The sequence below is a fragment of the Coregonus lavaretus genome, assembly GCF_964263955.1.
Source record: "Coregonus lavaretus genome assembly, chromosome: 23".
NCBI lineage: Eukaryota > Metazoa > Chordata > Actinopteri > Salmoniformes > Salmonidae > Coregonus > Coregonus lavaretus.
Window position 1 is genome coordinate 35,835,446 of NC_140010.1, and position 14,264 is coordinate 35,849,709.

Sequence of the window (14,264 nt, forward strand, 5' to 3'; positions counted from 1 at the left end):
CTTTAGTAAATTATATTTTTCTTAAGTGTAGCTTTAGTGTAGCTTCACTTCTTCCAGTAAGAAGTAATTGGTATAGCTTGGTAAACTACATTTTCAGAGTAGCTTCCCCAACACTGTTTATTGTTATAGCCTACATTTGGAATTTGGAGAGCATGTTTGCTGTAAGGACTAAGGAGGTGGATTCTATTTCTAACCATTTTAACCCATTGGGATTAAAGGTGCGCCACTCCTGGCCCCTTTGTCTTTAGGTTGAGTTAAATATAGAGATAATACATGGTGTTCTTCCTGTATAGGTAGACTAACACAATAGTAACAGTGTCATTGGTGTTCAATCAATACCCTTATAAATGGATTATACCTAGTAGGCCTATGTGATCATTATTTTATTGAGTTGCAGGCTAGGCTATTTGTTTTATGTAGCCTAGTTTTCCCCTTTATTTAAATACCATTTAGAATGAGATTAATTGAGATAACCATGACATATGATACAACTAATTATATGAATATTTATGGTTATTATGTTAAAGAAGACAAAAAGACATGCTCCATTTATAAAGTTTATGACTGTGGCACACGACCGCTGATCCCCGTGAAGAGGGTGGAGCGTCAAAATACGTACTCTCTGCGCATCCAGTCTCCTCCTCACAAATCGAATCGTTTGCCATAGAAGGAAGGAAACTGAAGAGCTGATCTACCTTCAACTTTTTCTATGATTTTGGTCTGTACAGGCTAGTAGCTACATGTATTGACGGGGCTTCTCTTCAGTTTGCTAAAGCGTTCAGTTTTTAATTGTAGAAGGTTGCGCGCACAAGACAAGGAATTACATCAATGATTTTCGCGTTGAGATGTAGTTGTTTGATTATATTGTGACGGTATGCAGCCAGGATTTGTAATTTTAACACGGTATCCGAGAACTTGTTTTAGCTTGGCACCTGAGGAATAATTTGAATCCAATCAAAATGTCATCGCTGAGTTCCCTGTGATGCGTGTCTTTCAGCAGGTGTCAGGTAAATTCTCTATATCCACTTTAAACATAGGCTACTTATAATACCCAGGTTAATAGGTGTGATTGAGAATGAATGTGTAATGAGGAAGAAAATGCTATTTCACTGTAATTCTAAGCGATGCATATAATATGTTTAACAGGCTACATAAATTGGACTATTTTCAAATTAAAATAAATGGGAAATGCTCTAAGCTATATGTGTGGTTAATATAGTTTGTGACACATGGATACGTTTCTTATACACGTATGGATATTAAATAATCGTAGGCCTATACTAATCACTGTCTCTAGCCCAGGGGTAGCCCTTGATCATTACTCTCAGTTCCATTAAATAAGAGTCATTGGACGAAGGCGTCTTCTGTAGGGGTGAGTGTTGTTAAGAGCTGCAATGCTTGGTCTGAACATTGACACAACTCCCTTGTGGTATGATGTTGGAAGCATAAGGACATTATCTTTCATATCAGCAAGAAATCATTGTCAAAATACAAGGTTAAATTGATACACACCTTTATGGCCATATTTCTATGTTACAGCGCTTGTTTATGGAAGACCAAGTGGATTACCTGCGCTAATTAGCTATCTACGTCTCCAAACACGTGTGAACGGAAGACGGATGCCACAAACGTGTTGTCACTGAAAAATACTGTAGGCTGCAACTGTGTTAAAACCGCTTCAAACAGTGTAGTGTGTATTTTGCATTTGTGAAATTATTTTGATGTGATATGAAAGTAGAGGGATTATGTTTCTAGAACCATACTGCAATTGAGAATGGATTCTCGTTTAGATGGAGAATTTGGCTGTTTTGGTTTCCAGAGGCAATTTGCCCTTTAAACAGAACATGTAAAGTCTTTTAGTCCAACATTGGGCCAGGCCAGGGGTGTCAAACTCATTTTGCCCAGGGGCCCACATTTGGTCTTCAACAAGGTCTGGAGGGCCACACTGAAAATTGGTTATATTTCCTTGCTGTCTAAATTTGCTAAAAATAAAGTCCTCTATCCATTGTTTTTGGAATTCTCGATGCTACCTGAATGTCTAGATTTAATTTAGGTGATTATTAGCGAGCTGGACACAGTCAAGAAACTGTATGAATGTATGTTTGAGATACATGTTAGACGTGAGGTTTTTAAAGTTTTTATTTTTTATTTATGCTTTGGCCACATTCGAGTAGCCTATAGGATGAGTCAACAACATTATTTGGGTATGTGTTAACAGAATATAAACTTTTTAAAAGTGAGATTTTCACTGGACAGTTAGTTTACATCCAGGTTTTAGATGCTACCCCCAACCTCAAATCAAAACCAAACATGGATTCCATGTTGTGTTCTCACTTTGCGTGCACACCCGTCTGTGGTTCACACCTGTTTGTCTAGCTAATCAGCGTCACAATATGGGCTAGCAGGTACAGTCATTGGACCGTGACTTATCGCACAAGTTGTTGCTATGGAATGCCCTTAGACCTGAAATAAATTATTAATAAAGGTGTCTAAATTTGGGCTATGGCAAGTTTATCAATCATACAACCTACTTGAAGTTACATAAGAAAGTGGTGTATGATATTAAATAATTTATTTTTACCAATTTTCATTGTTTCATATATTCACAAAAAAATATTTATTTTGATAAATAAAAAACATTTATGACTTTCTCAACAGATTGGAGATTTAGTTCATTGTTGTGGCTCCCGCTGAGAAGAATCACACAGGCACTGATACACTGAAGTGATCAGGTTTTTGCAGATCAGAATCCTGCTTGGCAGATGGAGGTGATTCGTCGCTCCTCTGTGTTTGCAGCCGGGGTGATGGAGGCCTTTGACCATTCCCCGTCCGACAAAGAACTGGTGTCCCAGTCCAAGGCACTGTGTAGGGACTACATACACTCTAGGCTCAACCTCTATGGACTGGGCTCGTCCAAAACTCAGGTGGACTCAACGCTTTGTGAGGTGTCTGCTGTGCTTCTCTGTCTTGGTAAGAACCTGCTGCAAACTGTTACATGTGAAACTTAATGTAACAAAAAATCCTGCTTGAATGCATGTGAACCACTTGTCTTCAAATCTAGCATTTACAGTATAGGTCAGTACTTTGGAGCAGTGTTTCCCTTGAGAATCCCTATGGTCCCTGAATAGATTGTACACGCTGTACTGGTTTTGTCCTCCACATGCATGACCTTGATAGGTATCAAAAGTGTCTGACAGTCCGAGTTGAGGGCAATCAAGCTACTGCATTGTTCAGTTTGGTAGGCTAACTAAGGCAGGTGAGATGACACTACATGCCCCTCAGGCCTACATGCAAGATTTGAAGAGTAATGTAAATATTTAGGTAATGTGGTCATCTACATTTACCAAAGGGTGGTGCAGGACATGTCTGGACACTGGTGGGTTATTGGCTTTGGCTGATTTGTTCAGCTTGGGTTGGGTGATGGCCAAGAATGCATTTGTTTACTTTGATTATCACAACAAATCTCTAAAAGCTTGGACACAGAGTCAAAAAGTTTGGGAACAACTGACCTATGGCATAGTTTCTCTGACCTGTCTGGTTTTCCTAATGCTCCTGTGCTTCAATGATTGTTTCAATTAAGTCACTATGTCATTATGTTATTAATTGGGTAGATAGACTTGTTGTGCTTTCTCAGTGCTATCCTGTTTCTAATTGTTCAGCCTTGTGGTCTCTCCTGGTTTTCCTAGGTGATGAGCTGGAGTGCATGCGGCCGAGTGTCTACCGGAACGTGGCGAGACAGCTCAACATCTCAGTGGCCATGGAGACCACAGTGTCTGATGCCTTTGTTGCCGTGGCAACAGAGATATTTTCTGCAGGTGAACAGCTGCAAGGGAAGGGGGACCAGATGTGGGGATTTAGGAGGTTGATGTTGTATAAGCCCTTTAAGAATCAGCACACATAACAGGAATTTTCATACATTTGACATGCATGATTAACTCCAAAGTCCCAAGGGTTGGGAACATATCTTAAATTGAGGTTCAACCCTATGTGTTTGTGCTTAGAGGGGGTAAAGCAATCCTACATGAGCTTTGAGGAATGTGTGTTTTGGGACAGGGCTACAAGATGTCTGATCATTTGAAACTATTGCTACTTGTAACACTTTGATAAACATTGGTTTTGTGATATATTTTTCACACAGTAGCATCATTTACCATAAGTATGAGATTTTGTACCCCCTAAAGGCAGAACAGGGTTATCATCTGACAGTCCAGGTCAAAATCCTGAACATGTACCAAAAAACACACATACCCACGTCCCCTCTTTGTTCGTCTACTTTGATGTAACTTTGAAACACACGAGAACATTGAGCGTCTGGAACAACTATTCTATTCCGTCACTGGTACATACAGTCTCTGCTGTGTGAATGCATCCCACTGTACATCTTTGTCTGTTTACTTGACATAGACAAGTTGAAACTTTGACAAAAACATCACTAGTACACACAGTTTCTGCTTTGGGACTTGCCACTCTGGCATGATTAAAGAGAGAAAAAGTAATTCAATGTCACACATGAATTACTGCTACAATACAGTATGGGACCCCTGGGCTGCATGAATAATAAGTCTCTCAAACTCTGTAAAGATAAAAATAGCCTCATTTTCAAACATTTTTCGAGCTAGCATTCTGGCTGATCTGTGACTGTTTTGACGTCACCAGGGGCATTTTTGGAACACCGTGGGATTACTCCAGAGAGACAAACAAACCACTGACCCAGGCAATGTTGGCCTTTTGGGATGTGGGGTTCAACAGCTGTATATTTATCTGACTGAAAAGATAAGCGAGATTCTTTACGTGTGATGATTGCAATAGAGAATATTGAAAAATGATTTTATGTCAATCAAATGCTGCACTAAGAAAAATCACAACTTTGATCATGAATTGTGCTTCAAAAACTCTTGAAACTAAGGGTTCCAACTTCCAGCTATACACCATTATATGACATTGGTTTCTACATTTGATTACATTTGATGAGGAAGCACCTTGCCTAGACTTTTCGCTTAAAGAGAAAATTCACCGCTAGACACTAGTTGGGGTGTTTTCCCTGTCCACCTACATAATTCTGATTGATGAGAGGTGTTTAAGACATAATTATGCACAACAGTGGTATTTTTTAAAATTAGTGCCTGGAGAGTTGAACCAATGATGTCATTGTTTGATTGAGCCTGCTGTCTGATCTAAAAATGAATGGAGTCATGTTTTGTAGCAATTATTGTGGCCTTTGTGTTTCGCCGATTGCACACACTAGTATGAGTAGATATGGTTGTCCTTGTTCAATAGAGCCATTGGACTTAACAACGTTCCTATCTGCCAGGACATTGCAGGATATCTAGGGTGACTCATTTTCCCTGGCTGTGTAAAGACTACAGCCTGACAGGAGCCATACTTCCTTGTCCAATTGTGTTCCCACCCTCGAAGGCATCCTGAAATCGCTATGAATTCTGGATATTGTGGTTTGCTTACAACCAGGAAATGTAGATAGCCTGTTTTTCTACCGTTCTCGATTTTTATGACCCATATTATATATTAAAAACATATTAATGGACAGATACAGTTAAAGACTCCCGAGTGGCGCAGTGTGGTCTAAGGCACTGCATTTCAGTGCTAGAGGCGTCACTACAGACCCTGGTTCGATTCCAGGCTGTATCACAATCCGGCCGTGATTGGGAGTCCCATAGGGTGGCGTATAATTGGCCCAGCGTCGTCCGGGTTTGGCCGGGGTAGGCCGTCATCGTAAATACGAATTTGTTCTTAACTGACTTGCCTAGTTAAATAAAGGTAAAATGAAAAAAAAAAAAGAGTAGCTGTGAAATTTCCCTTTAACCTTTCCACTTCCTGCCAAGTGCACCAACCAAGCTTGCTGACAGTCTTCTCTCTATTCTGGGCTGTGTCGTCTCACGTCAGGGACAGATCTCTGTAGGGAGTTAAGACATTGTGAGGACAGTCCTGTCCCAGAGGGAGTTACCTTATTTAAACCTTCCCTGGGGTCTCTAAATCCCTAAAGCCAAGCCACAGGTCAGTCAGTTCAGGCGAACAAAACAGCTTAAAGGAGGCTAATGTCATTAGCCTTCCTGTTGCATCACAGCCATAACAAGGCTGACACCCAAACGGGTTTACTAGGAATCTAATGACCGCCTCTTTGATGTGAAGCTCTGATGCGATCGCAACCATCACTTGCTCTTTCTCTCTATTGGCTTTACTGTACAGTTGACTTCTGAAGTATGCAGTGTCTTGGGACTGCATATGTGCACTACTCTGGAGCGTGTGGATATAGGTATCTGCCAAATTAAAGGAAACACCAACATAAAGTGTCTTAAAGTAACTGCCCAGTGCAAGTCTCACTTTTAAAAGTTCATATTCTGTTAACTCATACCAAATAATGTTGTTGACTCATTCTATACTCATATTTATGCTTTGGCTACAAATTGGAGAAAAAACGACTTAAAAAATCCACCTCAAACTTGTATCTCAAACAGATCGTTTCAAAAATGCGTGCTATTTCCTCATAGAACATGATGTCATCTCCATGAGGAGGATGAGTTGGCCAATCAGCGGTCTACTTGCGTGATTATTTTTAACGACCGATATACGCCCACACCATTCTGTTGTTGGGGTACGCACACATCATTCCAACACAGAAAAGCTGCTTTTTAAATACTTAATTACCATTTTTGGGATGGAAAACTATTTTACTCGCATTTCCGAGAACTGGAAACACTGGGCCGCCAGAACAGCTTTAATGCGCCTTGGCATAGATTCTATCAGTGTCTGGAACTCTATTTGAGGAATGCAACACCATTATTCCACGAGGAATTCCATCATTTGGTGATTTTGTTGATGGTGGTGGAAAACCCTGTCCCAGGCGCCGCTCCAGAATCTCCCACAAGTGTTCATTTGGGTTGCGATCTGGTGTGACACACACACTTTATTTAAACCCCCAATGCTCCTTTTGAGACCCCTATTTCACATTCACTGAGAGAACGTATTCTAGCCATGGTAGCCAAAATAATGGGCAACTGGGCATTTTTGTACATTACCTTAAGCATGATGGGATGTTAATTGCTTAATTAATTCAGGAACAACACTTGTGTGGAAGCACCTGCTTTCAATATACTTTGTATCCCTCTTTTACTCTAGTGTTTCCTTTATTTCGGCAGTTACCTTTCGGCAGTATGCAGATGTGACCGACCAACTTGATTTCAGTTTTATGTAACAACATTTGAAATCGTGTTTTTTTACATTGCATAAAAGTAGAGACTCAGAGCTAGAAAATTGGATATTATACACTAGAGACGAACAATAGGAGAGTAATTCTGCTTTGAAAGTTGACAAACTTGTAACCCCACTTTTGAGAAAATGGCCCTTGAATGTTTTGGTACACCTACTGGAGAGCTCTTCTTTGTCTACACCCATTTAGTATCTTGCACACCCTCTTAAGCCTTAGCCCCCATCTCTTTAAGGATTTACATGTGAGGCCATGTGCTAAACAGATTGAGTACGGTAGTGTACTAAACAACCAAAGATTTCAAGACTAAAGGCTGGTTTATACTACGTCTATCGACATGTCTGTAGACATTTGTCGCAGTGACATCATGAACATTCTATTGTCGTCCGACATTAAACTTGTGGTTATGAAAAAGTATATACACAAAAACTACAAGCTGCATGACATCAGCAGCCTGGTGGTCCAAAATAGTATTTTAACACCAATAAACCCATCCGTTTAAAAATGAATTTAGTATTTTGATTTCAAAACTCAGTCCTCCAGAATGTGGAAAGCAACACTTTTGCAGTTGTTTGTGATATCTTTTAAAAAGACGCGTTAGAAAGGATTACCTACACATACTGAGCAGCTCATGTTATAGTCAGAAGCGTGCTACAGTGCATTCGGAAAGTATTCAGACCCCTTGACTTTTTCCACATTTTGTTATGTTATAGCCTTATTCTAAAATGAATTAAATAGTTGTTTTCCCCTCAATCTACACACAATACCCCATATTGAAAAAGCAAAAACAGTGTCGCTTCTCAGCTATTTTCAGGTCTCTCCAGAGATGTTCGATCGGGTTCAAGTCCGGGCTCTGACTGGGCCACTCAAGGACATTCAGAGACTTGTCCTGAAGCCACTCCTACGTTGTCTTGGCTGTGTGCTTAGGGTCGTTGTCCTGTTGGAAGGTGAACCTTCACCCCAGTCTGAGGTCCTGAGCGCTGTGGAGCAGGTTTTCATCAAGGATCTCTCTGTATTTTGCTCCGTTCATCTTTCCCTCAATCCTGACTAGTTTCCCAGTCCCTGCCGCTGAAAAACATCCCCACAGCATGATGCTTCTACCACCATGCTTCACCGTAGGGATGGTGCCAGGTTTCCTCCAGACGTGACGCTTGGCATTCAGGCCAAAGAGTTCAATCTTGGTTTCATCAGACCAGAGAATCTTGTTTCTCATGGTCTCAGTCCTTTAGGTGCCTTTTGGCAAACTCCAAGCGGGCTGTCCTGTGCCTTTTACTGAGGAGTGGCTTCCCTCTGGCCACTCTACCATAAAGGCCAGATTGGTGGAGTGCTACAGATATGGTTGTCCTTCTGGAAGGTTCTCCCATCTCCACAGAGGAACTCTGGAGCTCTGTCAGAGTGACCATTGGGTTCTTGGTCACCTCTAGGACCTTCTCCCCGATTGCTCAGTTTGGCCGGGCGGCCAGCACTAGGAAGAGTCTTAGTGGTTCCAAACTTCTTCCATTTAAGAATGATGGAGGCCACTGTGTTTTTGGGGACCTTCAATGCTGCAGAAGTGTTTAGGTACCCTACCCCAGATCTGTGCCTCGCCACAATTCTGTCTCAGAGCTCTATGGACAATTCCTTCAACCTCATGGCTTGGTTTTTGTTCTGACATGCACTGTCAACTGTGGGACCTTATATAGACAGGTGTGTGCCTTTCCAAATCATGTCCAATCAATTGAATTGACCACAGGTGGACTCCAATCATGTTGAATAAACATCTTAAGGATGGTCAATGGAAACAGGATGCACCTGAGCTCAATTTCAAGTCTCATAGCAAAGGGTCTGAATACTTATCTAAATAAGGTATTTCTGTTTTTTATTTGTAATAAATGTGCAAAAATTTCAAAAAAACTGTTTTCACATTGTCATTATGGGGTATTCTGTGTAGATTGCTAAGGATTTTTTTATTTAATCCATTTTAGAATAAGGCTGTAACAAAATGTGGAAAAAGTCAAGGGGTCTGAATACTTTCCGGATGCACTGTACTGTACATGGCAGACCAATCCGAACTCCTCTCTCGGCATGTCCAGTCCAACCATTATCTCAGCCAATCATGGCTAGCGGGAAGATTCCTGTCTTTTTCCGTGGCTAAACCAACTAGGCTCGTAATTTAACAATTTGATTCGTATTTACAGATGGCATATAAGTTTGTTATTAAGGCACATGAAAGTTCACATGTTCCAGAAGGCATTTCTGCCCAAAAGCGCATTTTGATAAAAAAAAATCATGTTTACGTTCAAATGCCTCTCCTGTGAAGTAGTGACGCACGATATATGCCTAGTTTCCTGATGCCTAGTCACAAATAATGTTTTTTAATTGGGACTGGTGAACTACAATGCACACTTATTAGGAGTCTACTGTTTTGATATTAGCTATGTACTTTTCATTAATGTTGATGCTGTAGTATTGCAATAAAAAGTATGAAGCATCAAGATCCACTACACCACAATCAGCCAACTAAGCTGTGATTCTCTCTCTCCTGTCCATAGGCATCACATGGGGGAAGGTGGTATCTATGTATGCTGTGGCCGGGGCTCTGGCGGTGGACTGTGTACGTCAGAACCAGCCTGCTACGGTCCAAACCATAGTGGACAGTCTGGGTCAGTTTGTCCGCAAGAATTTGGCCCCTTGGCTGAAGAAACGTGGAGGATGGGTGAGTGACTGGACTGTTATTGTTGCTGGACTATTGTTGCTGACCAAGGGCCAGTTTTTTGTTTTGTAACTACCACATAGTTGTGGTTTAAGTAAAAGGAAGATTATTAAAGCCGCATTCTGGATTTTGATTTGATTTATTAGGATCCCCATTAGCCGACGCCAATGGCGACAGCTAGTGTCCTCCCCTCCATCAGAGATCTGTATATAATGACGAGATGCTCATGTCTCCACCCGAAAAATGGGAGTCGTTGTCCCAAAGGCGGGAAGGCGGGCCCATAGGGCTAATTTTGGACCGAGTGAAACCTCTCGCTTCACCGCTTCCTTTCTGGTGCCATATCGTTTTTTTGAAGGTAATTGATTTGAGTAGTTTCCCTATGCTGCCCTCTAGTGGTTTTCAGGGGAAGCACTTTGGCAACACATTACCAGCGATTTTTGCCTTCTTCTATAATATAATATGCCATTTAGCAGACGCTTTTATCCAAAGCGATTTACAGTCATGCGTGCATAATTTTTTTTTTTGGTGTATGGGTGGTCCCGGGGATCGAACCCACTACCTTGGCGTTACAAGCGCCGTACTCTACCAGCTGAGCTACAGAGGACCAATTGTCTTTCCTTGATTCCTTACATCCTCCTTCTCAAAACTCTTAAGAGAAGATCCAAGGTTCCTTCCCTCCAATCTTCTCTTCCAATGTGTTTTGAGAAGGAGGCAAGGATAGAGGAAGCAAGGATTTGAGGAAATGATATGTGGGAAAAGTGTGTCCTTAAAGTTTCTAACTGTGGCATTTCCAATGTGACCTTTTTGTCTTTTTCCAGACGGACATTAAGAAATGTGTGGTGAAGTTAGATGCCGTTCCTCAGACCCATTGGCTGTCTCCCGTTGCCGAATCCTGCAAGCACTTTCTGTCAACACTGTACATCTACATTATGAAGGAGCCATGAAGGAATTGGGAGAAGAACTAAGGTTGAACGGACAAGAGCCGGAGGAGATTGCTGCCGTTTTACGGCCCTCTAACCAATTGTACTATTATGTGTGTTTTTTCGCGTTATTTGTCATTTACTCTGTACATAATGTTTCTGCCACTGTCTCTTATGACCAAAAAGAGCTTCTGAATATCAGGACAGCGATTACTCACTTCGTATTGGACGAAGATTTCTTTCTTCAATGAGTCGGACGATGAAGGATATTCTACAGACACCCGACAAGGCCCAAATCCCCGTCATTCGCATGAGAAAGAGACAGAGATATCGTGGATGTAGGTCGGGGTGCCTTGTAAGGATCTGACGGCGAGCGAGTAAACTGCCTCTTCCATCAATCTAATTAGCCAACGTTCAATCATATGAAATTAAATTGGACGACCTAAGATCAAGGTTATCCTACTTTTTCCTCGACTAACCGGTGCCCCCGCACATTGACTCTGTACCGGTACCCCCTGTATATAGCCTCCCTGCTGTTATTTTATTTTACTGCTGCTCTTTACTTATTTGCTATTTTAATTTTTTACTTATCCATTTTTTACTTAACACATTTTTTTATTTTCTTAAAACTGCATTGTTGGTTAAGGGCTTGTAAGTAAGCATTTCACTGTAAGGTCTACACCTGTTGTATTCGGCGCATGTGACAAAAAACATTTGATTTGATTTGAAGGCACAGCAGACATCTGCTAACTTTTTGATGGAACCCATTTTCTTAAGATTGGTGATGGCTATCTAAACAGTGACTCTCCTTCGTGCAGTGTACAAGTATCACATTTTGTATAATCATCAACAATTAAACAAACAATGACTGCTCTTCTTCCAAAGAGTAATCTCAGTTACCCAGAAGTAGAGTTCTCGCCCACGTTGTCACTTCCTGTCCATGGGAGATTATCCAAAGTGTAGTCACAGTCAATTTCATATACACATACAGTGGGGGAAAAAAGTATTTAGTCAGCCACCAATTGTGCAAGTTCTCCCACTTAAAAAGATGAGAGAGGCCTGTAATTTTCATCATAGGTACACGTCAACTATGACAGACAAATTGGGAAAAAGAAATCCAGAAAATCACATTGTAGGATTTTTAATGAATTTATTTGCAAATTATGGTGGAAAATAAGTATTTGGTCACCTACAAACAAGCAAGATTTCTGGCTCTCACAGACCTGTAACTTCTTCTTTAAGAGGCTCCTCTGTCCTCCACTCGTTACCTGTATTAATGGCACCTGTTTGAACTTGTTATCAGTATAAAATACACCTGTCCACAACCTCAAACAGTCACACTCCAAACTCCACTATGGCCAAGACCAAAGAGCTGTCAAAGGACACCAGAAACAAAATTGTAGACCTGCACCAGGCTGGGAAGACTGATTCTGCAATAGGTAAGCAGCTTGGTTTGAAGAAATCAACTGTGGGAGCAATTATTAGGAAATGGAAGACATACAAGGCCACTGATAATCTCCCTCGATCTGGGGCTCCACGCAAGATCTCACCCCGTGGGGTCAAAATGATCACAAGAACGGTGAGCAAAAATCCCAGAACCATACGGGGGGACCTAGTGAAAGACCTGCAGAGAGCTGGGACCAAAGTAACAAAGCCTACCATCAGTAACACACTACGCCGCCAGGGACTCAAATCCTGCAGTGTCAGACGTGTCCCCCTGCTTAAGCCAGTACATGTCCAGGCCCGTCTGAAGTTTGCTAGAGTGCATTTGGATGATCCAAAAGAGGATTGGGAGAATGTCATATAGTCAGATGAAACCAAAATAGAACTTTCTGGTAAAAACTCAACTCGTCGTGTTTGGAGGACAAAGAATGCTGAGTTGCATCCAAAGAACACCATACCTACTGTGAAGCATGGGGGTGGAAACATCATGCTTTGGGGCTGTTTTTCTGCAAAGGGACCAGGACGACTGATCCGTGTAAAGGAAAGAATGAATGGGGCCATGTATCGTGAGATTTTGAGTGAAAACCTCCTTCCATCAGCAAGGGCATTGAAGATGAAACGTGGCTGGGTCTTTCAGCATGACAATGATCCCAAACACACCACCCGGGCAACGAAGGAGTGGCTTCGTAAGAAGCATTTCAAGGTCCTGGAGTGGCCTAGCCAGTCTCCAGATCTCAACCCCATAGAAAATCTTTGGAGGGAGTTGAAAGTCTGTGTTGCCCAGCGACAGCCCCAAAACATCATTGCTCTAGAGGAGATCTGCATGGAGGAATGGGCCAAAATACCAGCAACAGTGTGTGAAAACCTTGTGAAGACTTACAGAAAACGTTTGACCTGTGTCATTGCCAACAAAGGGTATATGACAAAGTATTGAGAAACTTTTGTTATTGACCAAATACTTATTTTCCACCATAATTTGCAAATAAATTCATTAAAAATCCTACAATGTGATTTTCTGGATTTTTTTCTTCTCATTTTGTCTGTCATAGTTGACGTGTACCTATGATGAAAATTACAGGCCTCTCTCATCTTTTTAAGTGGGAGAACTTGCACAATTGGTGGCTGACTAAATACTTATTTCCCCCACTGTATCTTCAATTCAGATGATCAACTTCTGTTCAAAGTACTTGTACAGAACCATGTATCTTTCAGTGTTGTAATGTAGTTTCCGCTACCATGTTGGAGTAAGATCCAGTCTGATGATAATTAAAGAATATAATCTCTGGGACTTTACACTGAAGAAATTGACAAAGTGATAGCATCTGTTCTATGGACAATAATCTGATGCTTTTTGCTGCACCACTGTGGAGGACATATTAAATGTATGATGAGTTACTACTATGTTGTGATGGGATGCAATAGTCTATCCAGGCTTTGTCCACACTGTACAGTGCTGTTGATCTCAAGGGTGTATTCACTAGGAAGCAACGGGCAGAAATGGGGAGGGATCTACCTTGCATTTGTCCAATAAGAAACACTTTGTTGCAAAATGTTTTGCTACGGTGTGCACTAATGAATACACCCCAGTTGTACCCATCAATTTGTACCGTTGATTACAAAAGACAGAATGATGCCTATGGTCAAAATGAAACAAAAATAGCTTCTTAGCAAAGAGCAATTTCTCAAGCAAAAATGTTGCTAGGACTGTCTGGTAGTGGTCTGAGTTGGGAGGGGAAAACTAGTTGTTATTGGCAGAGAGGTTTGGAACTCTTATTGGTCTATTAACTAATTTACCACCTGGTGATTACACCAGGCAGGCCAAAACTCCATCCCACCCAAAAAGGCTGACATTTCAGGCAGTCTTTTCAAACAGCTCTTACGCAAAAAAAAGGGCAATGTCATAATTTTCTAAATTTCACAGTGTTATTCCAACAGTAGCGAAATATTTGCATTTGGAAAGTATTCAGACCCCTTCACTTTTTCCACA

At 41.3% G+C, this 14,264-nt stretch overlaps 1 protein-coding gene across 1 annotated transcript; it reads left to right on the forward strand.

Moving 5' to 3' along the window:
* Positions 1–505: 505 nt before the first annotated feature.
* On the forward strand, positions 506–11,745 carry LOC311150834 (bcl-2-related ovarian killer protein homolog A-like). The gene is made up of 5 exons (XM_084188380.1): positions 506–1,007; positions 2,659–2,970; positions 3,687–3,815; positions 9,754–9,917; positions 10,733–11,745. The coding sequence occupies exons 2-5, from the start codon at positions 2,763–2,765 to the stop codon at positions 10,856–10,858; spliced, it is 627 nt and encodes a 208-aa protein (XP_084044506.1). The 5' UTR covers positions 506–1,007; positions 2,659–2,762; the 3' UTR covers positions 10,859–11,745.
* Positions 11,746–14,264: the final 2,519 nt, after the last annotated feature.